General features: G+C 40.7%; 1 protein-coding gene across 1 annotated transcript; it reads left to right on the plus strand.

Moving 5' to 3' along the window:
* The first annotated feature begins 747 nt into the window (after nt 1-747).
* Nucleotides 748-12,603, plus strand: IRAK1BP1 (interleukin 1 receptor associated kinase 1 binding protein 1). The gene is made up of 4 exons (XM_062488600.1): nt 748-1,014; nt 7,356-7,421; nt 11,277-11,407; nt 12,333-12,603. Exons 1-4 carry the CDS (start codon nt 748-750, stop codon nt 12,601-12,603), a joined length of 735 nt encoding a protein of 244 aa, XP_062344584.1.
* Nucleotides 12,604-27,840: the final 15,237 nt, after the last annotated feature.

Genomic DNA, 27,840 nt, shown 5'->3' on the forward strand with positions numbered 1-27,840 from the left:
ACCAGTCTACATATAGCCTGATGGATGGAAAACAAGGAAGCCGGGCTGCCTTCAGTGTTACCCTGTGACAGAACACAGTGGACACAGATTAAAACGAACACATGACACTCCAGGTGAACATAAAACCCCTTTATTTTTTACTCTGAGTACGGTTGAACACTGACTTGGGTTGCTCAGAGCGGTTCTGGAGTCTCCATCCTTTGAAATATGAAAAATTCAATGGACATAAACCTAGGCAACCTGCTCTGCCTGACCGTGCTCGGGCCAGGGCGTGAGCCTTGTCCTCTTGCGCTGTGCTTAAGTCACTTTCACAGATGGGTATCACCCTTGGACACTGCCAAGGCCAGCGGCAGAGGGACTTCCCAGGCAGCCAGCGACGGGATAGCAGGACATAGTCTTAAACTGCACCAGGGTGGTTTAGGTTGGACATTAGGAAGAATTTCTTCACAGAAATGGGGATTATACATCAGAAGGGAGTGTCCGGGAAGATGGGACACCGTCCCGGGAGGTGTTTCAGGAAAGACTGGACGTTTAGTTGACACGGCGGTGTCCGGCACTCGACGATCCCTCCCGGCGGCCTTTTCCAACCTCAGCGCCGCCTCGGCGGTGCGGGAGCGGCGGGAGCGGCGGGAGCGGCGGGAGCGGCGGGCTCGGGGCCCGCGCGGCGGCGCTCGGGAGGGGGCGGGCGCTGTGACGTGACTCCCCAGGGTTGCCATGATGCCGTGAGGGGCCGCCATTACCCCGGCGATGGCGCCTCCCGAGCCGCCCCCCTCACGCGTCTTCGCCGAGCTCGACCTGGCCCCGTCTCCATCCCCGGATGGACGCGTCGGGCCCCCGGTGCTGCCCGGCCGGGAGGTGCACGTGAGCGGCAGCGCGGAGCTGAGCGCCCTCCCGGACCGGGCGCGGGTGTCGCTGCGGCTCGGCAGCCGCAAGGAGGCGGCCGCGGCGGCCCGGAGCAGCGTGTCCCGCCGGCTGCAGTACATCGCCCACAGCGCCCGCCAGCGAGGCGTCCCGGTGAGCTCCGCCGCCCGGGGCCCGCTGAGGCGCCGGGGCCTGCCCCGGGCGAAGGCGAGGGAGGCAGCGGGCGGGGCAGTTCCCGCTTCCCGGAGCAGTTCCCGGAGCAGTTCCCGTCCCGCCGGAGCGGCCCTGAGGGAAGGCGCCCGCGGAGTGCCTTGGTGCCGGCGGGAAGCAGGGAGCTTGGAGCTCTCGGTCCTCTGCCTCGGGAACCGCGGGGGCACTGCTAGGAGAGCCTGTTTGTCTTTGGAAGTGGAAGAGGTGCAGTGTCGCTACTCGGGCTTTCCAGCAGGTTGCTTGTTTAGCCCGTGAAAGTCGTCCTGCTTCGTCTCCCCCTGCGGCGGAGTCGCTGTCCCTGGAGGCGTTAAGGAAAGGCTGGACGTGGCTGTCAGTGCCATGGTTTAGTTGACGTGGTGTTGTTCGGTCAGAAGTTGCACTCTGTGATACCAGAGGTCTTTTTCAGCCTAATTCTGTGATTTGTTCGTGTAACACGGCATTCGCCCGTGCAGGAGGATGGAACTGATGAAGCTGTACACAGCAGCATAACTTGTACCTGTATGTGTCAGAGTAACTGTGTTATTACCAGAGCTTAGTGGCCAGTACATACAGAGCTCTTTCTTCTTTCTTGTTCCACTTAAGTAGAGAGGTTTTGAAAAACCTGGGATATGATCAAGATAGCGAAGTGACAGAAGCCCCATGTGGCCCCAAAAAAGTTCTTTTACCACACTAAGTTTTTTAGCCTCTGGAAGCAATTTCAAAACAATGAAAAAAGTATAGTCTTGCCTTTAAAGCTTTGTCCAAACAGTAAATGCTCCAAAAGGGTGATATTTGTCCTAACAGTTGGGCTGATGATATTTTTGGATTTCACAAAAGTGTTTTGGACACTGTTTCACACATAGGGCTCTTAAAAACAAAACCAAAAAAACCCTGATATTTTATGAAATAAGCTGTTGTTTTGGAAAGTTACTTATCGAAATTCCCTAGGAAGTTTGTGCCTTTTAAGTGTATTCACAGATAAGCTGGAGGAAAAGGGAGATGATAGACTTTGCTATGAACATCACAGTATTTGGTAGAATAAAAAGAATTGCAGAAGGGTTTCCTGATACTGCATGATGCTACAGTGCAAGTCAGTAAATGCAGAATAAGAGAGTAAGTTACTCAGCCTAACCTGAACAAAATAGAATTACCTGGATTTTGGGTTTTTTTAACTCTTATGTGGTCACTGTAGCATCTGTACAAATTGTTCAGGAATAAAGAAGGCAATAAAGCAATAAAGAAGATCACTTAGCCCCTGAAAAGGCTCATATTGCAGCTCTGGGACTAGATGGCAAGGGGATGTGGAGGCTGCTTTAGGCTTGGGTACATGTCTGAGTGCATGTCTGTCACAGGCAGCATTTGTCATGGGTTCTGTAGCCATCAGGATGACTCATTCAGACAAAATAGGTGCATCTTTACCAGGGATTATAGGTTAAATGCCTTCAGTGTCTATTAAGTGAGTTAAGAGGAGTTGAAAGTGGTGGATTTTAAGAGGAATGGGAGAAGACAAAGCAATTCAGCATGCATTCATTCTTATTAGTAGAGAAAATGTTAAGCTTTGTACCCAGCACCATAGTGAGCTGTCAGATTATGGGGCATTTTTGTCCTGACTGCAATGAAATAGCTCTTTAGAGCATGGCTAGATAGAAAAGATAGTTGCAGACAATTACCCTACAGTGAATCTGAATAACTGACTTCCAGTTTTGACTTGAGACCGACTGCATTGGGATAGCATTGATCATCCCACATGCGGTGGCTGGCACACAACAGGAGTAGGCAGGGTGTTAAATAGGTGAGTGTGCTTTAGAGGGTCTCTGTGCACCACTCCAGGCTAGAAGAAAGGATTGCAAACTGACGTATGACTTGGACAAACAAATGGTTTCATTTGGGTTTATAACAGGTTCAGAAAAGTAATGTGAGCAGGGTGGAGAGTGGGCTGTTTTTACAATGTGAGAGCATTCAGTGTCTTATTATAGTTACAATAATTTCACAGTTATCTTCTTCTGTTTCAGAGATGCTGTGTGTTGGAGAATGGAAATGTTTTTTCCACTTAGTTGAGAGACTGTGAAATTCTGCTTGAGTCGTGGGTTTCTCAGTGTTAGCAAAGTGTTAGCTCTAGGGAACTCTGAGAAAAACAACATGAAGTTATTTTTTTTTCAGAGTAGTTCCCCATAGTATAATTTTTAGTGCTTTGTTTCATGAAGTTTTAAATCACTCTACTGCTGGAGCTTTTATTTGCCTTGCAGCTTTTCCACTAACAACTCTCACTGCTGGCAATTTGTTCCTAACTGCATTTGCTAACTTCACTTGCAGCTAATACCATTCTAGACGACTGTAAAATTATAGTTCTCTCTTCACAATCTCCATATGGTTCTAGTTGTTGCAAGCTTATCTAAGGCCTCTTTAGAAATCATCTAACTATGCTATATATTTATTTTTAATTAATCCACAGAACAATTTCTTCAACCCTTGTTGTGGCTATAGTAGGAAGTCTGTGAGATCAGAAGTGCATAACCTTTGCAGCAGCAGGAGCTTGCATTAGTAGCTTGTCAGAATGCCTGGGGGCAGCACCTGATTTCCATATGCATTTACACTGGATTTTAATCAGAAATAGATGCACATAGTGGCATTTATTTATAGAGTGTTGTAACTATATGCAGCACTTCAGAGCACAGAATGTGGTTTCCCCATTGATTTTACATTCCCTGTAGCCTTCAAAGCAGTCTCCCTTAATCAGCCCAGCTGCTCAAAAGTAACATTTTATTCTCTTTCTCTAGAAGCCAACAGATTTTGTGTTTGCCACCTATGATTTATCTGGGGAGTGGTGTGGAGATGACACTTGTTTTCTTTAATGGCTATATCTAACAATTGGCATTGGCACCTTGTTTAAAATAACAGTGATAATATTTGTACCTGTCAGAGTGTTATTGAACAAAACAAACCATCTAGTAAACTATATCTGGTAGGCTCTGGGTTAGAGATTGTCTGAACTGGGATTTGTGCAATATTCTCCATATTTCAAAACTTATTCATGAGTCACAGTTATGGATGCACATCCATACAATCAGTTAAAAAAGGTTTTAAAGTTTGCTCACTCAGCAGCTCACTCAGAAAATCTTCAAATGTCAATATATCCCTGAATGAAGGTAAAAACCTGTGTTTTTAAAAGGCATCACCTTTTTTATATTACCACCTATTTAAAGAAATACATCCAGAGTACCCTGCATTTGCTGATTACAAATCTGCTTTTTGCCTTTCTGTTACATATACTTATATTATTTCTTCACTGAGCAGCAGAAACTTTGTCACCATAGGTTTTTGGGTTATCATTCTGTCATCTCATGCCAAGCAGACCAGACAGAGTGAGGGGATGAGAGGCTGGAGCACAGCTACCCAATCCCAGAAGGTGCTCACCATCCTTAACTATCTAGAGACACTGTGGATGACTGTCAGGAGACAGGAGCATACATCAAGGCTCTCATTAACCATTTCCATAGTGCCAAGAACAAAATTGCTGTGATCAGATGGAAGAAGCTAACTCTTTTTTTTTTTTTTTTTTTGATTGTTCAGATATCTTCATTTTTTGTAATGTAAAGTTGTGCTGGATATTTCAGTTTGAATGTACAAGTAGATTTTAAGAGACATTTTCAAGTGTCTCCAGATATTTTTTATTTTTAGTTACACATATCAGCATACATTCTAAATTATAAACGCTTTCCCTTGCTCAGGCTTGGTTTGTGTGTCATAAAAAGGTCTCATAGTTTTATAAAAGTCATTAGCCAGGAGCAGAACACGTAATTTTACGTGCAGATGGGCTGTCCTCTTAGTGTGTTGTTACATATTTGTCTCCTTGAAGTGTGTTTTTGCTAACTTACCCGTTTGTTTTTTTCCCTGTTCTCTTCTGAGGAAAAGAGCAGTCATTCCTATAAACAGCCAGTGTCATGAGGGTGAGCACAATAGTTCTGTGATGAAGACATTCTTCAGAAGTAGCAGATAGGTGCAAGGACTAAATAAGGTTGTGTTCAATTGAAAAGAGTGAAAATACAAAGCAAAGCATATTTCTAGACTTGGTATGCTCAATGGGATATTGACTATCTTTTTCATCTTTGTTTATTTTAGAGTGCCTGCAGCAGTGATGTGATGCCACATAAAAATAGGCTTTATAAGCAGAATTCAAGTGTGATTTTGTTAAAGAGTTGTCCAGTGGCTTCTGGGGTGATTGAGATGCCTGTATTGTTATATTAGTTTAATTTTTTTCTGTGACTCTTGGCCCACAGATCTAGAAAATGGAGGAAGTTATTCCAGATGTCCAGAACACCTAAAATGCAGCTTTCCCTAAGTCACAGTGAAAAGTATTTCTTCTGTGACTGTTGCAATCAAATGGGTATTTCTTCAGCCAAAATATGAATAGTAGACATAAGCAGTAGGGAAGAATTTTTTTTTTTCTTTTGAAGTAGTCTCAGTCTTGATTCCAATTTAAAATTCTGTTGTCTCCTACCTGTGTTTTGTATATCTTTGTGTGAACGCAGTCACAAACAGAAGTGAAATATCTATCAGAAAATGTATCACAGCAGGCTACCTTGTTATGACTTCAGCAATTGTTTCATCCATTTATCTTCAGTAGCACATACAGCTACCATCAAATTTGTTGGGATTAAAACTAACGGTGAAGGAAATTTTGTAATACATGGTGCAAAATGATCTTTCACTCCATAATATCGATCTTGCCGTAGCACTTGGTGCCACAGGATGGCAGTGTCCTTAAATACACAGGAACCTTGGGATGGCACAGCCAAATTCCAAGGCTTGGATCTGCTCAGCAGGAAGGAGATCCTGTTTTTAAAAAGGATTAAGGAGAGGGGAAGGGGGAAAACAAATGCATTTTTTTTCTATGTTTGCAGTTGTGCTACAGCAAAGTTATATCTGTAAGATACGAGTTGTAGAAGTTTTTGTTTTCTGTGTGCTAATTTCTGTAGGATATGTGAAGCCTCTGGGGAAAAGAATCTTTCTTGGCAATTTTAATTGGATTCTATCATAAATAGTAAGATTTGCCCCATTTTGTAAATTCAATGAGCTGTTGATGCTAGACTGTCTCAATCACTCTTGAGCAAACCCCAGCCAGCCACACAAAAGAAAAAATACAGCTTTTATGGACTACTAGCCCTTGCTAATCCTTGCCCTTACTAGAAGAGATTTTCTGAAAATATCTAAAAATAGGACTGTTGTTGTTAAATATGAGCACTACCAGTCAATTATTACACAAATTTTGAAATTTCAATTTTTTTTGTAGACTGCTATGCAATGGTAATAAAACCATATAATATTTTAAAAGGAAAATGCTTCTCATAGTTAATATTATTTGCATAAACTTATGCATGCATGCTACGTGATAAACTTGAAGACTTGAGCATCTATAGGAAATATTCTGACACAAAACATCTTTTGAAATGTGTCAAATATTTCCTATGCAAATAAATTTAGTAAATAAAACTTCTTTAGTAACTGGAAGGCTGGGTGTCTGCTTTACTACAGTTCATGGGTGCAAAGCTGCAATTAAACTGTAGGCTGTGCTTTTTTGCTATGTTAGAGTAATTTCACAATTGTTTGTTCAAACTGTTTACTGCTGAGCAAAGTGGGTGAAAGATACGTCACTGTTAGACCAGTAGCAAGCTGGTCAGATATTCACATGTAACTGCAGTTATTCTGTGTCTTCCTGAGTTCAGTATCTTATTTACATGTCCTACAGGATTTGCTGGTGCTCTGTGCAGCCATTATGTTGACCAGTGTAGCTGCTGTTGATGCCAAGATATCACTAGTGGAACAGCCTTTTCCAAGGGTTACCATTATGCCAGAATAATAGCTGTTAAGTCTTTGTTCATATGACCTTGCTACAAGCTGCTGCTTCTGCTAAAATGTCTTAAAATAGAAGCCTAAAAAGCACTTCTCACATACTTTCTAAAAGCAATTAAAGCTTCTAGAATTCTTGTACCTGGTGAATTTACAGTTACACACTAATATACACAGCTTCTACCTAGCATCCACTTTTATGACCTAGTTGTTGTCTTCAAGGGAATAGTAGCAAAATCACATTATAGAGCTACTGTATAATTGCCTTAGTATAATGCAAGAAGTCTTTAATATCCAGCTAGTTTTTAACTGAAGATATTTACATGGAAAATTCAAAATTTCTGAGGCAAAGTCATAAGTAATATGCCAAAACAGTTCAGCTTTTATAGGACATTGTGTACATACTGCAGATGCTTAATTTCTGTCTTTTAAGGTTATATCCCTCTACTTTGTTTTAGGAAGAAAATATGACTGTAACAGAAGATTTTAGTAGGGTAGAAAATGCTTACCAAATGGAAGCAGAGGTATGTATTCAACCTAACCAAAAATAAAATAAAATAAAGAATAAGAAGTGTGTCAAGGACCTATAAAAATTTGCAGATTATCTTTTCTCAGACCAAGAAGCATAATGGCAGGATTGTCCAAAAAAGCTATTTAAGGAATGAAGCTTATAGCAGAGTTCAGCTGCACTCTTCTATTTTGTGCAGGGCTTGTTTTCATCTCAGATGAATGTGTGCTTTTTAAATGTTACCTAATGCTACAGACCAGCCATATTTGGTTATGGGGCAGTGTGAGCAAACTAAGAACTCTGAACTCTCCTTCACCCATAACCCTTCCTGCCCTCTGCTTCTTGCAAGAAGTTGGTGAGTTCAGAAAGCTGCCCCAGTTAATAACACTTTTTTTTTTCCCCCAGCTCAACTTTCTTTTTTTTTTTTTTTTTTCATTATTTAAGCTCCTTGAACTGGGAGCAAATGCAAGATCTGCTTAGGCCACAGTTACACAGCACCTGGATTTTGGTCTGTTCTGTACAACTCTGCCATCAGCTTGCTCTAAATAAAGTAAAGCTTATTTTTTCCTGGGTAATTGGCTCAGAATTTTGTAGGTAAAAAGTGCTCTGTGAAATGCAGATATTATGGCAATAATCCCATTTACTTCAGTATCTGCTAAAAGGAAGTATATATTTGCACATTCATGCCATAGTAGGAAATAAACGCTGTGCTTGAAACATTCACTGAGGGAAATTATGTGTGTTCGGCTAATGAATTTTTTTTAGACCATAAAACTCTAATCACTACCCAGCAACTTTAGAGATTCTTACAAAGTAAATCTAGAAGCCTGCAATAAAATGATAGCTGTTTTATAGAGCTGTGGTTTACAGTCCTCTTAAACAGGTTCAGCCTCCTTAGTTTGCTTGTTTTAAGGCATATTCTCATCTTAATAACACCAATAAATACAGAAATGATTGAGAATTTGGAGAACAAAATTTGGATTTTAAAATGAGTCTTAAGATACTTAAATAGTGTGCATCATCATTGTGTTCTGAATGACTTCAACTTCCTCATGGAGACACCTACTACTCTAAGAGCTTAAATCACCATTTTTGTTAGATAATATGTACTTAAAATTAATAAAACTATTATTATTATTATTATTATTATTATTATTATTATTATTATGGCTGCAGACAAGCTTAGGCTTACAAGTTCAGTCTTAAGTGTGAACATAACCAATTATCTGTCTTTTGCTACTAGTTTTTATATAACAAGGATTACATGTGGAAAGCTAATTGCTTGGATTTAGTGTTGATTTGTAAGCAGCTTGGACCAGCTGTAATTGCTTTTGCAAAGTAGTGTGGTTGCCTGGGTCCCTGGCATTGGGACTGGAAGAATCCAGCCACAGTGCTGCTGTTTTGGCTGCCCTGCATGCTGAGGTAGCAGTGTGGCCACTCTTAATGCAGAGATTAGTCTCTCATTGCTTCTCCCTTTTTGTGTATCTATCTTTGTTTCATTAGTGCAGCTTCATAAACCAATGAAGTTCCATTGAGCAGCATGTTTGCCTGCTTTAGCAATATAAATTAATTTAAAACTCACTTTCACTCGCCTCTCTGTTAAAGAGTTTGCCCTTATATCTGTGTTGTATGTAAAGTCTTGGAAATCCTATGTTACTTCATTCTGTAAACTCTTTACCATTTGTCTCCTGTAAAGAATTTTTAGAAGATTGAAAAATTTCCAAGCAAATAGCTATTTAAAGGTACAATGAAGAATTCAAAATATTTTTTCAGCTGTAAAGAGATAATTTTAATTCATCCTATAACAAAGGAAAATACGGAGAAGAATGAAGTTGTGTATAAGATCACAAAGCTCTGTAATATCTGTATCATAGTAGTTCACTATTGCATAGCGTTCTCATGGGAGGGAGATTATGTTGGTTTTGTGCATTTCTTAATACACTTGCCTCCTTATAAACCATAACTGCTTGTCACTTACAGCTGTATCCAAACCTTGGAATGTCTGTTTTGCATAGCCTCATGTTACTTTTTCACACTTTTTAACTTTAATAACTAATGAAGTTAAAACATTTCTTTGCATTTTAATGTTCAAGCATTCTCTGTAAGTGCAATTTATTAGATGTAGCTCTAAATGAAAACTATGAATTTTTTAGGAGGGGGAACAGCAAAATCAGCTATTGCTCAGTTGTTTTCTGCCCCTGAGGGTACCTGATCAAGTGCTTCCTTTGTAACACTAAAGTTCCTGAGTGCCCAGAAGTGCCCTAGTCTGAGTAATTGATCTCCTGAAGACCCATAGTTCTTCTGTTTCATCATTATTTTGTTTCATCCCCTAGAAGGAGCAAATCTTGTAAATGCTGATGGCAATCTGGAAAACACTATGACAGTCCTCATAGTGAGACTTTCCCCAAAATACAGCTATGACAGTTTTCTGGCAAAACATCACAGGGGGATGTATGCTTTTTATATCTATGGCAAGAACTCCCACTGAAGAAAAATCTGTAGGTGTAGCCTCATCTTCAGCCTCTGTTCAATTGACACTACACCTTTCAGAACCACTGAAGCCAGGGTAAGGGTCAGGTACTACACCAAAAGGCTATCGTGGGTAGCAAGATGAGAGCATTAATTACTTTGCAGTAATTGTCAATAGCTGCTTTTTACCTTACTCTGTATATGAAATAGCTCCCTTCTTGCTCACTGAGAGACTCAGCTTCCTTGAATTATCACAGTCTCCACAGGGTAAATCTCTGGTATGCACACAGGAAGTTGCTGCAGTACAGTTGACATGCTGTAACTTGGATTTCTGTGTCATATCCCTTCACTGGGGTGGAGTGATGCATAGACTGCAGTAGCCATGGGGGCAACTGTATGTCACAGGTGTTGGCAGTAGAATTTTCTTTACTGCAGGTTTTTTCTTCCATTCCTGTGGAAGCTGCATTACTGTGCAAAAAGAAGTGAGTCAGGGGTAAGAGAGAAGGTGAACCTGACTCATGGTGAGAGCACTGTACTGGAAGTGAAGATGAGGTTTTAGACTTTCTAAAAAAAGAGTTAGGGATCCAGGATTTATTTCTGATTCCAGAATGCTGTATCAGCTCAGTGTCATTGCTTCAGTCCTGGCAGCTGTGCTTTCCCACAGAGAAAAGCTGGCTCCTGCTTGGAACGTTGCTGCCTGGCTAGATTTTCCACCAGGAAAACTGTTGGGTGCTGGCTCTAGGGCTGATAGTGATTCCTGCTTCATAGCATTTGGGAAGGACCTATTCCTAATGCATCTCCATTTAATGCTTCTTAAAGCCAGAGACCGCTAGGTGTTTAAATTGTTTTTAATCCAAGTCTGAAGTGCCCAGTTTGCTCTTGCCACTGCAGTGGGTCTGTTCAGACAACAAAGGATTTGGAGCCCACTGCAAGCTGAACTGTGCTGGGCTTAGCTTAATCTCATAGATGAGGTTTCTTTATGCTTGGAATTCAAATGTAGTTTTCCTTTGTGCACAACGTTTTCCACATCATTTTTCTTGAGCTTCTGCATAATTAACATCAAGCAATCTAAGAAGGGACAAACCAGGATGTATCTAGTCATGTGCATCAAAGGGCACATTCATTCTTCAGATTGTCTGCATACCAAGAATACCTTATTTCCTCAGAAAGGGATTTCTTAATCCTCAGTTTTAACCCATTTAATGAACTTCTTTCTCTTGCAAACCTAATGCTAGTCTCTAGGGCTATATAGAAGTTTTAAAAGCTCATAAATGTTGGAGTTATATGCAGGACTAGTATGTTTAGTTAGCTTGTAGATGTCTGGCCTCATTTAAATAAAAGTGTTGAGTCATAGTGGAAAATGAAAATATTACTCATGTAATGTCTGTTCGCTCACTCCCAGGTCTGTATCATATTCAGTGATTTCGGACAAATGCAGAACGTTTGCAATCTACTCATTGAAAAGTTAGGAACCTCTGTTACCATCAATCCACCTCATTTCTACCATACACCAGAAGCCATAGACACCCTTCGGTAAGTTCTCTCACACGCCAAAAGGCTTACAGCCTCAGTTAATGTGAATACATAATTCATGCTCTTTGCAATGGGAGCAAGTCGTTTCCTTCACACCTATTAATATTTATGTTAGAGTTTTAAGTATAACTTACAAATTAATGCTGTTCCGCCTAGCAGATGGAATTTGCTCTTGTCCCTGTGTAAAAGCAGAATGTAATAAAAATTGTTTTCTCCCAGATTTCCACTGGAATATAATCTGCTGTGAATCTTAGGTCAACAGAATTTGGCTTTGATTACATCATCATGTGTAGATAGCATTTGTATTATTCATGAGGGTGCAAGTGTGTTACCAGCTGTTGATAATTTTAAGTACCCTTGCCAATTCCCATTACTGTGAAAGAACCAGGTGTGGCACTGACTATTCACAAGTCCAGACTTCTCCCACTAAGTGGAAGGGACAGAAGGAAGTTTAGTCTTGGTTGGAGTTTTGCCTCTTTTAAGAAAATAGTTGCCTGGTCCAAGAAGCAGGCTTAATTAGCTGCTATTAAAGGTTCCAGAGATGCCAAAAGTGAATGTCAGAGGTATCTACAGGACATCAGGAAATATGGTCAGCGAGGTTAAGCAGGTGCTAGTATACCTTGCAGCTGAGCCACCGAAATGCCTGGAGCAAGGGCTGAACTCTTGCTCTGCACAACTCGGCATGGATGCCTGCAGCATACAGGTGTTAGAAATGCTCGATGTCATCGGGACTAGTGAGGATCCTGACATTTCCTCCACACACTCTCCCCTCAATACCCAAGCTGTGGCCCAGAAGCTGGGGGAAGGTGATGTGCCTTAGCATCTCTGCAGTTACAAAACCTGCAACTTTAATAAAAAACTTGGCAGGAGCAGTGGTACATCAGTTGGACCTGTTTGTTATTGTGCTGCTGCTTCTGCCTCTCAGCCGTCAAGTGTGTGTCACTGCCGTTGGGAACACACGCCGGAAAGCCCAGGAAGTGTGTCGACTGTTTGGCCAGGCACTGGGAAAGCCTTTATTGATAAAAGAAGAAGAAACAAAAGAATGGGGAGGCCACATAGACAGTCACCTGTCACAGTCTGCTGATTCACTGACTCTGCAGGAAAGAATCCAGAATGCTACTGCTTATGCTTCTTGCAGAATCTTCGCTGTGTTTGAGATAAAGGGAAAAGAAAACAGGAGAAACAAGTTGCTCTAGAAACCTTCAAATCCTACATATTTTCTTAATAAAATTTTTATGCTTTCTTGTGCTTTCTCATGCTTTTTTTTACTTCATTCCTATGTTAAGTCTATCCCCTAAAATTAAGGTTACAGTTAATTCTGTAAGTACAGTTCGCAACTGCTTATTTTGGTTCCCTGGCCCCTGTAAAACAGCAAGATAGTTTACGTGCCAAACATTTGGCACTCCTGGCTGAAACTGCACTACATTTACACCTTTCCTCCCAAAACTGGAAGGAAATTAACCCCTGTTGCTGAGTCATGGCAAATTTAACATGCGGTGTGTTCGCTTCTGAAAAAATTGAGTGTTCAACATACAACCTGCTTAGGAATGTTTTATTTCATCATAGGAAAAAAATATACATTTTATCCTGGTGTCTGTTTGCTCAAGTTTAAAAAGAATAGCTGTTTTCTGGACGTACATTACACGTACAGACACTAAAGTATTCAGTCATGAGGGTAGAGTTTTTTCAACCATGGCTGCATAATGTATTTTGATCCATCATATCCACTGAAGTAGGTTTCCATATCAGGATGATACACCTGAGGAAAAAATATTTAAAGTTGAAGAAGCATCAGAATTGGCAATAAACTGATACTTAAATGAATTATTGAAGTTACTACACTGTTTGAAAACTCCTGATGAGTTTAATGTACATAGAGGTACTTTCAATGGCATTTTCTGTGTGCCCTAATCGAATTTCTGTCATCAGAATAGCAGCTCTCTCCAAGTACTTTATAAAATGTTGAACAGATCTCATGAGATGCTATAAGCTAGATTTACACCAGCATCAGTGTTTAAAATCAGCACTGTTTCTTACTGAAGTAGTTCCCACTCATGTTGCTGTTAGAGGTATTTGGTATTTTAGTTGGATCAGTTATCTAATCCAATGAGGCAGCAGGAACAGTAAAGAAGCAGTGGGGGAAATGGTGAAGACAGACCCAGGTGATTGCCTTAGGTCCAACATGAAGATGCAAACCCACCAAGGACAATCCAAGCCTTGTCCTGCAGGAAGCCCACAGTGAGTGGCTCAGACCTATCAGCTGGCAAAGGGTCATGACAAGTCTAAGGATTTTCTGATCTCTCAACTCTTCAATAAATTACTGTGCCTAGGAGGTTGTACAAAAGGCTGAGTGAGAGCAATCCACGAACCTTTTGGATTTGGGGCATGGCTCACCATCTGTTATTAATCTCATCTTGACAACTTTGAAATAACTGATTTTGTGAGCTTGTTACCAACAGTTTCTCTAATAATCTGTCAGAGATTTAACCTGCCACGCAGGTGAATAGAACAATTTGATACCTTAAAAGCTAATTCCACAAGATAAATATTTAAGATTAAGTGTCTTGTTTCTCCCCATGGAATATAAAGGAAACTGAGGGTAGCCAGCTAACTGGCATAGTGAAAGGTGCATTTTTTTAGACAGTGTGGGCAGGATCAGAACCCAGTTTTAAAGACTTATGATACTCATCTGGAACAGCATAGTTCCTGCTCCTAAATTCAGGCATGTTGGCATATTCTGTGTTACAATTGGTGGCTAAAACAAAATGGACTGAACTAAGGCTTCTCCCAAATAAAAGAGGTGATTGTGTCACACTGTGGTTGAGAGGAGTCCTTTATGTGCAGCAGCACAGTTTTGACAGCATGGAGAGTCTTCAGACCAGTCTGACTTAAACACTTCTTTTGGGAGGTGTTCCCAAAAGGCGGAGGATACCAATCTGAATCTGCTCCATTTGGTTAGACCCAGCATTGCCTGTTAGATGAATGCTTCACCTACTTGTTATTTTAAATACAGACCCTGCCAGTATCCACAAAGAAGGCATCCACAGCAGCATAAGGGTCCCTTACAAAAAGCCACCTGTACATAGCATGCATGCCTGAAGGCTGTTTTCTGGATCGGAGTCTCAGACTAGTTTAAAAATTGGGTGTGCTTTGCATAAGCTGGGAATCAAAAGCTACTTCAACCCTGTGCACAAAACACAATTTTTGGCTCCCAAAGAGTTTTGCAGTTAAGAAAGGAGACATTATTCAGTCTGGGCAGCAGCTGAGCAGGAGCTGTTTGGAATGCAGATTTTTCAGAGTAGAATTAAGAAACCACCATACTTTGCTAGATCCCCAGAAATCACAAAACAAAAGTCTGGGTCTGCAACAGCCTATACATAATGGAAATCAAGTTGCTCAAACACTTAGAAACCTCAGCAGTTGGATACTGTAAAGTGGGTAGTACCTGAGTTTGGTCATTTTCCAGCTTCCAAAAATCTATGGTTGAAAGCACAGCAGTAATTTATCTGCTTTATCAGTTTTCACTAACTTTGCATCCTAGCTAGTATCTATTGAGCCAAAGGTCAGCCAACTTTTAAACATACAGGATAACAATCAAGTTGCAACTGAATAAAAATGAATACTACCTCTAATCCCATAATAACTGCTATCTCTTCCTCAGGAACATAAGCTGTAGATTTTCCAAATCCATTTGCTTTGTTAATTAGAATTTGATAATGAGGAGTATCTTTTAGATCCTGTAAAAATAGAAAGAAAATAAATAGCCTCAAAGAGGTATGATGACTAAAGATTATATATTATAATCAGTTAACTTTCAGTGGGCTTACAGAACCTAAATTGAGGTACATGTATTTATATATGTGTGTGTATATCTGTACAGCCAGTTAAATTTTATGATTTTACCAATGTCAGCATTAAATATAAAGCAATCAGAACTGCAACACACAAAGTTCTTGGCATATTTGAAATATTTTTAAAGAGTCAAGAGTTTAATTAACCTTTTATTTCCACAGAAAAACAAGACTTGCAAGAAATTAGACTTAAAATATCCTTGCTTTTTGTACATAGGCCCAATGACCATGTGCTACCACCCTTCTTCCTTCACAAGTGACAACTGAGCTACAGAGAGGAAGAGACAAGTTCAGAACATAATGCCACCTCCAATAACCATGGTCCTGATCCTGGAGAGAGCTAAGGCAGTTTCTACGTGTATATATATGAATTTTCCAACAAAGAAGTGCCTATGAAAATAAATCCTGGGCCAGGGAATATGGGCCATGATACTCACTGCTCTCCATAAACATTCCTGCCCAAAGTAACCCACAATCTAAACAAATAAAAAAAAAAGTGATGGATGAATACAGATGGAGTTTATGAAGAGATCAGTATCAATCAATGAAAAGGCAGTGGCCTCTGCTCAGGGATTTCATAAAGATCTGGAAGTCAGAGGAAGGCAAGGAAAAGTTGGGCTGAAAACGTGGCTTATGTTTTGAGGTATTTACAAGGATCAAGCTTAGTAAGCTGCTGCCTGAAGGTCAGAAGGTTTTGCAAGGTGCTTATGACATGAGAGGCAAAGGCAATTAAAACCCAGAAACCAACAAAAGACAATTAAACCCCTTGTCATTGCTCTTGAAATTAAAACAGTAAAGATGAAGACAAGACCGCTGGGACAATAGAACAATGTAAGGTACATAAAAAGAATCAGTGTCTGCTGGGAAATTCTTGGGGGTTCAGCTGGTGATAGCACTACTGAGAGGAGAAAAGAAAGCAAGGATGCAGGTGTTTTGGAAGCCAAAGATGAGTGACATTTGGTTAAAATTACATCAGAGAAGGAACCAAATGCACAAAATGGGACTGAATGTCAGTTCCCAGCTGAAGATGAATTTTCTGCTATAAGTGAAGATTTTCATGTTTTCCTCATTTTCAGTCCCCTGACTTAATGATTAGTGTTAACTTCCTGCCACTTAAGCAGCATGTCAGTGGCATGCAGAGTATGCAGCATTGCATTACCAGATTAGCACTATCAACAAAGATTTCGCATCTGCTTTTCAAATACAAGGACTTAAGCAAGAAATTCAGAGGCTTTCAGAATTCTAACAAAAATATGTTTTAAAACAGATTTACACTCCAAGTAACCAGTCCTCAAAAACATTGCTTTCTCACTGAAACTGATTAAATACAGAGGGTTATTTGCATTTCTCAGGTGCAGTGAAGATGCCACGAATTATGGATAACCAGATAAAGGATATAGCAGCTTCTCAACTTTAGTCACACAGCAGTAGAAATCCCTTTAGACAGCACAGGTTGACACTGGTACTTTAAATACAACGCTGCATATAAAAAGTGAGTAGTTTTAATTTGAGATATGTCCACTACCGCCCTGACCAGCGAAGCTTAGCCAGTCAGTGGTGTAAAAACCAAGCTGTAGTGGGACCACTGAAGCAGCTGAAGTGCTGAAACAGCAAAGGTACCACTCAGCTGCACAGGTGATACAGAACTGTGGAGTATTTCCCACTAGGATAGCAGGATGTTGGTCTGTAACAGTGTTTCTGAGGTATTCTGTATATATTTTAATAAAGCAATAATTTAGTACATTCAAACCTGTTTCACTAGAGGGTATCTGGGTTGCAGTTGGTCTCCTGGAGTGTTAGCTTTTACATCCCATCCAACAATGACTCCTGAGTAGCCAAATCTTCTGTGAATTATTACCTGGCCCACACGGAACTTAATATATTCAGGCTTTGGACTGTGGACATGAGTTGATTCTAATTTAACAAAGAAAGAGACTTAGCAAGGATAAAAGTTATATTAAACATTTTAACGGAAATCATTCTGCCTTCTACTTGAAGAGAACTGACAACAGGGGAAGTAGAGAAAGATGCTTTGTTTTTTCCCCCAGAATATTAATTGCTATATTTTACAAAGGAACATCCACTAAGAAAGACACTTTTCTGTTTGTATACATTTAATATCACATAGGGATCTTAACAGAGATTTAGAAAGCATTAACACATGTATGCATTAACAATTACTTAAGCCTTACATACTTTACAGTGCTTACATGTGGTAACTTATTGTGGCATTATTTTTTGCCTGTTTAGATCACAGAATTCTTCTATTCAGTCTGATTAGGGACTTTTAACAGGAACAAAGTGGTCAGCTATTTCTTATTCCTTTTATGAAATTGATCTAAGTCAGTTCATTTGAATCAGGTGAAAGCTGCATCACTGTTTTGTAGGTCAATACAAAACACATACACTGGTGTTTTCAGTAAAATATATACACAGTTAAATCATACTGATACTTCTACACAACACAGGGAAGAGACCTTGGGTTTTATATCTCCTGTTTTGTTTACTGAATATTGTCAATCATGTTTAGAGAGATGAAAAGAGGAAAACAGTCTGCCATTTACAAATTAACTGTAGAAATCCGCTATAGAAGTCTTACAGACAACAACACGAGTAAAATATAAAAGGATTGCAAAAACTTCCATACCTGCAAAATAAGAATGGGGTTTTGCTTCATTTTCACCACTTTTAGTTTTGCTTTCTCCATAGTACCAGCTCCTAAAATGTGAAATTAATAACTCAGAATATAAAAAAGTTCTTTAGAAGCTGAGTTTTAGTAATAATCAGAAGGTTAATTATTCTAATCAAAATACTGCAAAGCCTTTAATACAAACTTCTCTACAATTTGAAGCCCGCATGAGTTTCACATTAAAACCACTTCTAAGGAATACACAAGAAAAAGGAATTTGTTCCAACAAGAAAATAAGAATATGAATCTAATTCCTTTGAATATGTTATTCTACAGTTGCATTAGAATTTTTATATCAGAGGAAACCCACTAATTTTACACAGCTGAGCAAACACTATTCTTCACTCTTAACAGCATGATTCTTCAGTATCATTTGTAAGGTCTTTAAAAATTGGTTTATGCTGGTATGGGCAAGGTGAATCCCTATAAAACAATTTTTACCATATACCAGTCCCTGGTGACGAGTCCCTGCCTAAAGCTGCAGTAAGTGTAGGTTTACCTTCTGCACTAGACTGAATTTTGTCTGAATTTAAAGGGTGGGGAGTAGGGGACAGACATGTTTTGAAAGGGGAAGTGGCTAACGTTCTTCATTGCTATAGTGAAAAAGAGAAAGTGTAAAGAAACAGAAAATGGAACATTTCCTTCTGCTGGCAATGTAACAGCAGCAGGAGTCCATGAACAGAGGTGTTTGGGTAACACTCTCCATCCCTGCTAGCAAGAAAAATCATTGGAAAACCAAAGAACTACAGGTAGTCCTAGTCTTCTTCCTCTTTGATGGTGTCTTTCAGTCTTGCGCCCTTCACCCTGCCTGGAAGAAAGTGAGAGCAGGTTCCTGGGCAAACAATGCTTTTTACAAAAGTTTTGGTTCAGCTCAAATGTGTAGAAAGACTTAAGGCTGACAAATACCTCTTAACAGAAAGAGGAATGGGCAAAATTTTAACATGTCCAAGTGCTTTGTTAAAAACAGCAGCTATTATGGAAGGTCTCAAATGACATTATTTTTAGGATAACCAGTTCTTTATAAAATATCAAGAAGACACAAACAGCTCCAACTATATAAAAGTAATATATCATTTGATCTTTGTAGGTTTTATCTTTAGGTATGCATGGAGCTTTCCACAAAGTTAAAAAGCAATTTATGGTGAACCTTAGAAGAGCACAGCTCCTGATTCTGTTCATAGACCATTCCCCTAGGTTTTGCTGGGAGCAAAACTAAGTCAAGCCCCTCCACAGTTCAGAGGACTTGACACCTTGATTATTGTATGTGGATTGAGAATAAAGGACTTTTGAAGGTTCATAAAAAGTAAAACTGACACAACAACCAGAGCTGCACTCACTTTGCCACTATAATCCTGTGCCTAGAGTGGGTCACACTCTGGGAACAGGAGGCCTTAGATGTGGCTCAAGCTACAGTTCCATGGCCTTTTTGGCTGTCAGATTGCATTCAAAGGAGACAAGGAGGAGGGAGAAGTCTTTTGCATAGGATAAAAAGGATTTATTACTTGATGGAATTCACGGGGAAAAAGACAAAAATGGCAAAGTTGCAACAATTTAAATATGGGTGAGGTTCAAGGGGAAGATACAAATTCATAGCGAATTGGAGAAATTCTCCAGTTGGGAAGGGTAAAGGGTAGGGTTCACAAAGGCATTGTCCAATGAGGGAGGTAGGGGGGGAAACTGGGTCATATGGACAAATAAGACCTCGAGTTTTAGGGGATTTCCAAAGGAGAATTCCAAGCAGGGGGCTGGCACAAAGCAGGATTGACAGGCAATTCAGGATAGATTGACGAGGTGGGTGGAAGGGAATAATTTTGGATTAAACCATTAACTTGAGCAATAACAGAACACACCATTAACAAGAAACACACTGCAACATAAATCCTTTGGAGTACTTCTGTAGTACAAGAATTAAATCTCACAAACCCTTCAACGAACTGAAAGAAGTCCATGAACAGTCTTCTTAAATTAAAATTGTATGTATGTATAAATGGATATAATTTTACTTTTTCCAGACCAATCGTTACATGGCCAGTAATGAAAATTTCACTTCTTAGCCCACAGATTTCCTGTCTATGATTTCTAATTCAGATTTTCTTGAACTACAGTATAGAGCATAAGATATCCATCCAATGCTTTAGCATCTTACCCTACAAACATGCAGTTGCTTATAGTCATTAATTTGGCTAAGTGTTGTGCCTTCAGAGTCAGATAAATTTCAAGGACAACATGGACAGGATCACTGCCATAAGTTACATTTAGTTTCTCACGGAGTTCAGCTTTGATGTTTGTATAGGATATAAGTACAAGGTTTTCTTAAAACTGGTAGAAAGTTCCAGATCAGTCTCAAGAAGCAAACGAGAGATACTTCCTCTTTGTCCCTTATTTCCCCCACAGGACACCTTCCTGCTCAGAACAGACCATGTATGAAATCTCTTAATTGCAGATGCTAATGCCCTACCTTGTCTTTGAGAGCCACAGCTTTAAACGATCTGCCCACGCATCTGGACTCAAGTAAGATCTTGTTGACATGCTCCAAGAGGCAATTATCCTTTAGGAATAAAAATTATCATCATACTGTTTTTAAAACCGTCTCTAGTATTCTTACACAGATTTTTAATACTGAAACATCGAAGTTCCACTTCTGTAGCAAAGAGGAAGAAAGGGTCAGAGTCAATTTCTCCTCAAGATTAATATCAACACTGCAAATGAATATTCTTTCAATCATCACTTGTACCAGTAAACCATATAAACTGTAAATTTTGGAAAATAAATAACATTTTTCATTACAAGACTGCTTTCTTCCTGTACTCAGACCATAGGAATTGTTAAATTACATTCAGATTCTGCAGCTTCAACTGTTACTTGAGAACAGTGAGCATGAAATATTTTAAATTGTGTACGTAATCAAAAGACTATTTAAAAAGCCTACAGGTTTTTGCATAAATCTAAATAATAAGTGGTTGACTCATGCCATGAGGCCTGAAAATTATTTCGCTCTAGGTCTTTATGCATAAGCCAAGTTTAGTTCTCTTTTCATCAGACCAATCTTTTGCTCTTCCTGCTTCGTGTATTGGAATTCCACAGATTAACCACACAGCCAGTGCACTGCACAGGCCACATTTACAACCGAGTCTCTCTTTGCAGGGTTCAAGATGACAATGTTTGCCAATGGACACCACTATCAAAAATTTGTCTCCACTTTTTATTTGGAGATACATGTGTGGGATTCTGTCAATACACAGCTTCTTAATTCATAGAAAAAATGGCATACCTTACTTACTTCTTACCATTGTCACTGCCTTAAGTAATTTACTGTGAGTGAATTTTGTGGGTTAAGAGTCTGTACTGAGTCATACCATGCAAGAAAATGCTTTATAACACTAAGTGTCAAAAGGTGACAGAAAATTAGAACTAATGTTAATCAAATGCTTAATTTTCATCTTTTGAAAGGGACATAACCCTTAGTAACACATACTGGAATGTCCCAAAAAAAGAATGAGATTAAGGCACTCATGCATATTAACGAGATTTTTATGTGAAGAAAACATCAATTGCTATTTGAATTTTAAAAGACATCATTAAGTAACAAAATACAGTCATATTAAACCACAAAAATGCCTGGGGTATGATTTAAATGTTGATTTTATATAGCAAATCCACCCACACTCCAGCTTTCCAGGACAAAGTACCACTGGGGATGAGAAAGAGTACTCTTACAAATAAATGCAGTAGGGAAGGCGAGTCTTACAACCTTTCTGTTCTTTGGATGCGCTCGGCAGACTCTGTCCCGTACCACTGAGATATGAAATACTGTGCAGGAAGAGCAAAGAGCAGCATGGAAATCTGCAGAGCTGCAGCTGCATTGATGTGAGGCATTCCAACAGGAAGTTTCGTCAAAGACACTTCACTGCTGCCTACTCTGAAAAGAGGAAGAGAAAAAATTTAAAAATATTCAAAATATGTAGCTGTGAGCTTTGCTACATGTGTAGTACTTAAAAGTTCCCTTCAGGTTGCTTTGCTGGTTCACAACATAATGTACAATCTGTACTCAGGCATTTCAGTTACAGCTGGAGCATGCTTAATTTAGGCCACTTTAACTGCATTAAGTTTTATGGTACTTAAAAAAGCTAATAGAAGACTAAAATAGAGTGCCTCACAAGACAAAAGCAAAAATCTGCTTTTAAGATTTAAACAGCCACCTTTTTTGTCTGTAAACAGAGAGAAAAAAAAGAAAAATAATCTGATTTGGTGCATTAAACATATCTGGCGTACCAGATTGATGGCCTCTATAAAAATAATCTGTTTAAGTTCAGTGATAATTGCATTTCTGACAGAACTAAGGGGTTTTTCTTTCAGGTTGAAGGCACTTACAGCACTGTACCAGGTTGATAATGTGCCACAGACCCACCACTGGATTAGAAAAGGATTTGACATCACCTCTCATTCCCATAGGCACCTGAAACACCATACTAGGGCATATCCATTATTCTTTCCTCCTTGTCCAAACAATCAAGATATTCACCTGAGGAGCACGTTTACTGTCTTTACATCTGTGAGATTTCTTCAAATCAGAACTAAGATGTGCTGAAATTTGAGACTTGTGTCTTATACACAGGTGTTCTCGGAGTTCCCAGATTTACTGCAGCATTCACCCACTCTGCTCTCCAGGAGCAGCTATTGCAGCTTCTACTCTCTGCTGGACTGGAATACTCAGCCTGCAAGCAGAAGCAATTCACTACAGTTGTGTCCAAGCTGCTTCTAGATCCTGCTGTCCTAATTTATGTAATACGCAAAATAATTTGGGTTATTGTAATAAACACAGCACATGTGCATATAGGAAGGTTGATTTATGAAAACTGCCCAGCAAAAGTAGTCAAGATCACAAAACAATGCCAAAGGGGGCTCAAAGAATATTTTAAGGAATATGGAAAAATCTTAGTGTGTGATGAAGCCTCACTACAAACTGTATTTTTGACTTTTGCATCATCTGCTTGAGCCACCAGCAGTGAAAAAAAAATAATCTCCTTTTAGACAGTGTCAGTAGTTGTAAAGTACTTGTTTAGCGTTGTGTGCTTTGGGAGGAAGGAGAGTCACAGTTCAACCAAATATCCATACCCTGCGAGGCCAAAGGGCTGGACAGGACCCGGGGATCGCTACCGCGCTGCCCACAGCGCTTACACAGCACGGCAGCGCAACTTCTGCCGCTGCACATCTTCCTCCGGTTTCTAAAATCGGCTTTTTGAGCAGCCAGATCCCCCAACAGAAAGGATGTGGCAGCATATAGAGAGTTACCCGAATCAAAACATTTTTGTGAGTATTCCGAAGCACCCGAGCAGCCGCAAGAAGGGGGCTGTGCCTGCACCCCCGAGCGGGGTCCGAGCCGGCAGCGCCCGGGGGGAGCTGCAGCTCCCCGGCTCCTCCCTCGGCTGATCCCCCTCTCCCGGCCCGGCTGATCCCCCCGTTCCCGGCCCGGCTGATCCCCCCGTTCCCGGCCCGGCTGATCCCCCTCTCCCGGCCCGGCTGATCCCCCCGTTCCCGGCCCGGCTGCGGGCGGCAGGTGGGGCTTGGCCAAGGGAGGGTTGTGCCCACCCCTGCACAAACAACGCCCAAAAGGACTCCGGAGAGGCGAGCGCCGAGCCTGACCCCGGGCTGGGAGGTTGTCCCCTGTTCTCGTCTTTCCCTCGCACAAAAATCTCTCAAGGCAGACGGGATCACGATTTCTTAATCTCAAAACGCAGCAAGCACCCACGTGGACTTTACACCCCGGCAGCTTTTTTTAAAGAGGTTAAAATAAAAAAATAAAATTTCTAATTTATTTCCGCAGGCTAACCTAAAGAAAATAACATTTTCAACTTCCTTACCTAGGTGTTTTTTCCTGTGAATACAGATTGGCAAGTGGCTTCAACCGGCTGTGAATAGAAGTCCGGCGGTAGTTCTCTCATGCGAAGTTTATGCAAAATGTGTCCTAACAGAACCCTGCCTCTCAGCGCGCTGTTGGTACTTCATAGAGCACCTGGTGCGGCCCCTGGGCCCGGCTTTGTCTCAGCTGGATGCCGGCACAGCTGAAGCAGGAGCGGCTGGAGCGGTTTTCATAGCGCACGTGTCAGCGCCCAGCGGGAACTCGGGGCTGTCCCTGCTGAGCTGCTGCAGGGGGCTCAGACCCGCCCGTGAGCCTCATCTGCATCACGGATTTCTTTGGTGTGAATTCAACAGCAACCAAATTTGCTGATGGCACCCAAATCGGAATGGGAGCAAACAGAGGAGGCAGACTCAAAACTGCAAATGATCCACCGAGATCGGTGCAAATGGGAACATTAGAGACGAGAAATGCATCAGCAGCAAAAGTCGAGCCTTACCAAGAGAAAGGAAATGTTCTAGCCACCGCTTCTCACTGAGCACAGCTCTCTAAAGGGCAAGACTATGAAAAAAGCCCAAAATGTTAACAAACCATACCTAGTGAACATGTGGGAACCCAGGGACCAGGCCTAGGATAGATTCTTGTTGATGGATTTCAACCTGTGTAACATGGTAGGAATACCCAACTGAAAACTCATATGAATGCTGCCCTAGACTAGAAAAACAAATTCTACCTAAGAAAAATAGTTTATAATCATAGAATCATAGGGTTTCAGTTAGAAGGGTCCTTTTCAAGGGCATCTAATGCAACACCCATCCCACCCCCACCCCCCCCCACCAAGCAGAGACATCTTCAGCCAGATCAGGTTGTTCAGAGTAACCTATTTGCCTCACACAGCCCACCCCAAGGAGAATAAACTGTCTGGGGCCATCGTGGCTGTGTTTGCATCACACCAGCCCAGCCTGCAGTAAATACTGGGACCAACTGGCTCCCTTGAGCAAAACCTCAGGAGCCATGTAAACACCTGATCCTACCTCAGGGAGGCTGAAGGTTTTAAAATGTGACTTGAGCAACTTATTACTACCCAAACATTAAGACGTCTTCTTAATACAAAGTAAATCAAATTGCAAGATGAAGATGCTTCTTTTGTGAAACAGGTTACTCCCCATGTGTGTGAGTAGAGATTTTCAGTGTAAGAGCCAGAAGGAAACCAGTCGTATGTGCTCTGTCATGACTCAGAGGTGGGCAAAGAAGAGGCCAAAGCCAGAGGAAAAATACAACTTCAGAAATTAACATGCAAGAAAGAATAAACAATCCTGACCATAACATAATTTCAGATGGTCTGCCCTTTCTTAAGAGAAGGCTTACATGAATTTTCTAGTAATTTTTCCTAAATAACTTAAAGTTTACAAGGGAAATCGGTGGTTGTCGATCAGAAGAGTTTAACACTGACACATTTTGCAGCCTCAAACACTTTACAGGCATTAAACAGCACAAAAGTTTCCAGTTCTAGATATTTAATCTTTCCCCATGTACTTGTGCAGGCAGACTAATTGGTGTCAGTGAAGGACAACAACAGTACAGACTGCACATATACCCAGTTTCTCATGTTGAGATTCTAGCTGGGTAAAAACAGGCAGTGTATTGAGAGGCAATCACTAATTAAGAACTTCTAAGTAGCCCTCTTTTTTTTGGCATAAGTTTTTGATAGCTGTATTCCATTTCTTAGCAGTTCATTCTTACTCCATCTTCTTAATAATTAAGAGAATTCAAATTTTCAATAAGGTGCTCAAATTTTTTAAAAATAAACCCACTAGATTTCACTGCTCCAGAATACAAATACAGTAATTCTGTCTAGTATTTTAATCATATTCTAACCAGGATTACATTTAAAGTTACTGTCTTTATTATTTTGAACATCCGTGTTCAAAGTCAGATTCAGAGATCTGAGACAAAACACAAATTAAGAGCTGAGGTTGCTTGGCACTTGAATACTAATATTTTTTGAAGTCAGTATTTCCAGGAATAGGCCTCTGCAGAAATTTGATGCTGAATGAGTTGGTTACCTGCTTCTGCTCTTGCTTCTTCCTTCTTGGTTTTTTTTTTGGGGTTTTTTTTTGCATTTATATACCTAGCTAAAGTAAAATAAAAGGCCAACAGACCAAGTTTAGGTAAAGATCTTCCCACTTCAGAGACAAGAAAGAAAGCATGAAGGAAATTTGTATGGCTGTTACCAGACTAGGAACATAATTCCCAAATTCTCTACTCTGTCCCCCCTTCAGTGCTCACACACATTTCCAAGTATAAGAGAAACTCATATATTCTCACTGCAGTCCTGTCAAACAGTAAATTAAGCCTCTTGCAAAGATTTCTTAGCACAAAGATTTCTCTGAGCTAGAAAAACAACCAGACATTTTGGGTGTTCAGTTTCCTATTAACAGTAGTAAAAACCACAAAAATTATATTTTGCATTATACTTTGTTGTACATTAACTCAATTTTATGCTATTTAAATTCCAGTCACATTGCCCGTTACTTGCTAGCACTTGCTTTATTTTCACATTTGCTTCAACTAGCAACATTGATTAATTTTTAAAGCCATTACACTTTGCTCATTTATCTTTGGGAAAAGTGACAAACGTTTTTTGCAAAGCTCGTATGGATTGCTAGAGCATGAGAGAACACAGGCTTTGGCACAAAAGCTTTGCACTGTGAAAGCAAAATGGTCAACTTCAACAACCACACCATTTCCTTCATTTAATGAGCATTATGATCTGTCCAGGTTAGAGAGGGGGTGGAGTTTAGCAGTATGGATGTGATGGTTGTTCTAGACCACACAAGGCATCACCTGGATGTGGACTCAGCAGGAAAAGCCAGGAACCTTTACTGGAAGTTGGCCACTTTTGCCTCTCCTGCTCCAGCAAAGGACTTGTGGACTCCACCCTGGGATATTCTGTGGGACACAGTGCTGAGGTGAGGCTGTGGTGTGGCTCCCATGCATAGCACTGCAGGGACAGTGGTCAGGGGCAGCACGAAGCTGACATCCCAGTGGGACCATTCTCCCCTGCCCTGGTGCACAGGAGCATTGGAAGCGGCAGCAAAGGCACCTGCACAGAACTGAGCTCGGCAGAGCAGCAGCACAACCCCTGCTCGGATGACCCAGCTTCCCGGGGGGCTTGTCTATCACTCTTATCTCTTCTTCTGGGCTGGGAAGTGTTAGCCATGGGGCTCCCCCACCACACTGCCTTTGTTTCCTGACTACTCCGTGGGCAGCATGCGGGAATGATCATCCTCGTGCTGGGAGTGTCCACCACCTTTGTTCTTGTTCCTGGTGGTGAATACCTTTCTGTCGTAAGACAGCTTCTCTTTTTGTATTGTACTGTGGATGTCTTATTCCACCAGTTCGTGTTTTCAGTAAGTTGTTAGCTCTACCCATAGTCTCCTCATTCTTAGTCTCTCCTCTTTTGTCCCTTCTTTACTTGAATGGGCAGGGGCTGGGGTGTGTGGCTTGTTTGGAGTTTAATTTCCTGCTAGTGTTAAAACCAGCACATGCTCAAACAGCACAATCAGGTACCAACATTTCACAGCATCTGTTGATCCTAAGTCTTGATTTCTACATAAAATAAAAGAACCATAGTAGGTTTCAAAAAGAAACCTGTCACAGAAATGGGATCTGGGATACAATTGTATTTTAAGGATTCTGTACACAGCTACACAGAAAGAGATTTTTTTTTTTAGATACTTTTGAAACAAAGAAAAAGTTATTAACTGCTTAAGACTCTCCTCAGTAGCAAAACTAAAACCCTGGACCCAGAGTGGCTTATGCCTGGATGAACACACCACTATTACAATTGTGCTGTAATACTGGAAATGCACATTGACCAGAACTACCACCTCCAGGAGGTAACAGCAGCACCAAATGAAGTGTCTCATATTTTCAGTATTCTTAAATTATTTTCTCCAAGCAGAATGTGCCAATGAGCAAAACTCACATGCCTGGGACAGAGATTTTTCCTCTATTGCTAAAACAAGTCTTG

This window comes from Cinclus cinclus, chromosome 3 (assembly GCF_963662255.1).
Source record: "Cinclus cinclus chromosome 3, bCinCin1.1, whole genome shotgun sequence".
In the NCBI taxonomy this organism is placed as follows: domain Eukaryota; kingdom Metazoa; phylum Chordata; class Aves; order Passeriformes; family Cinclidae; genus Cinclus; species Cinclus cinclus.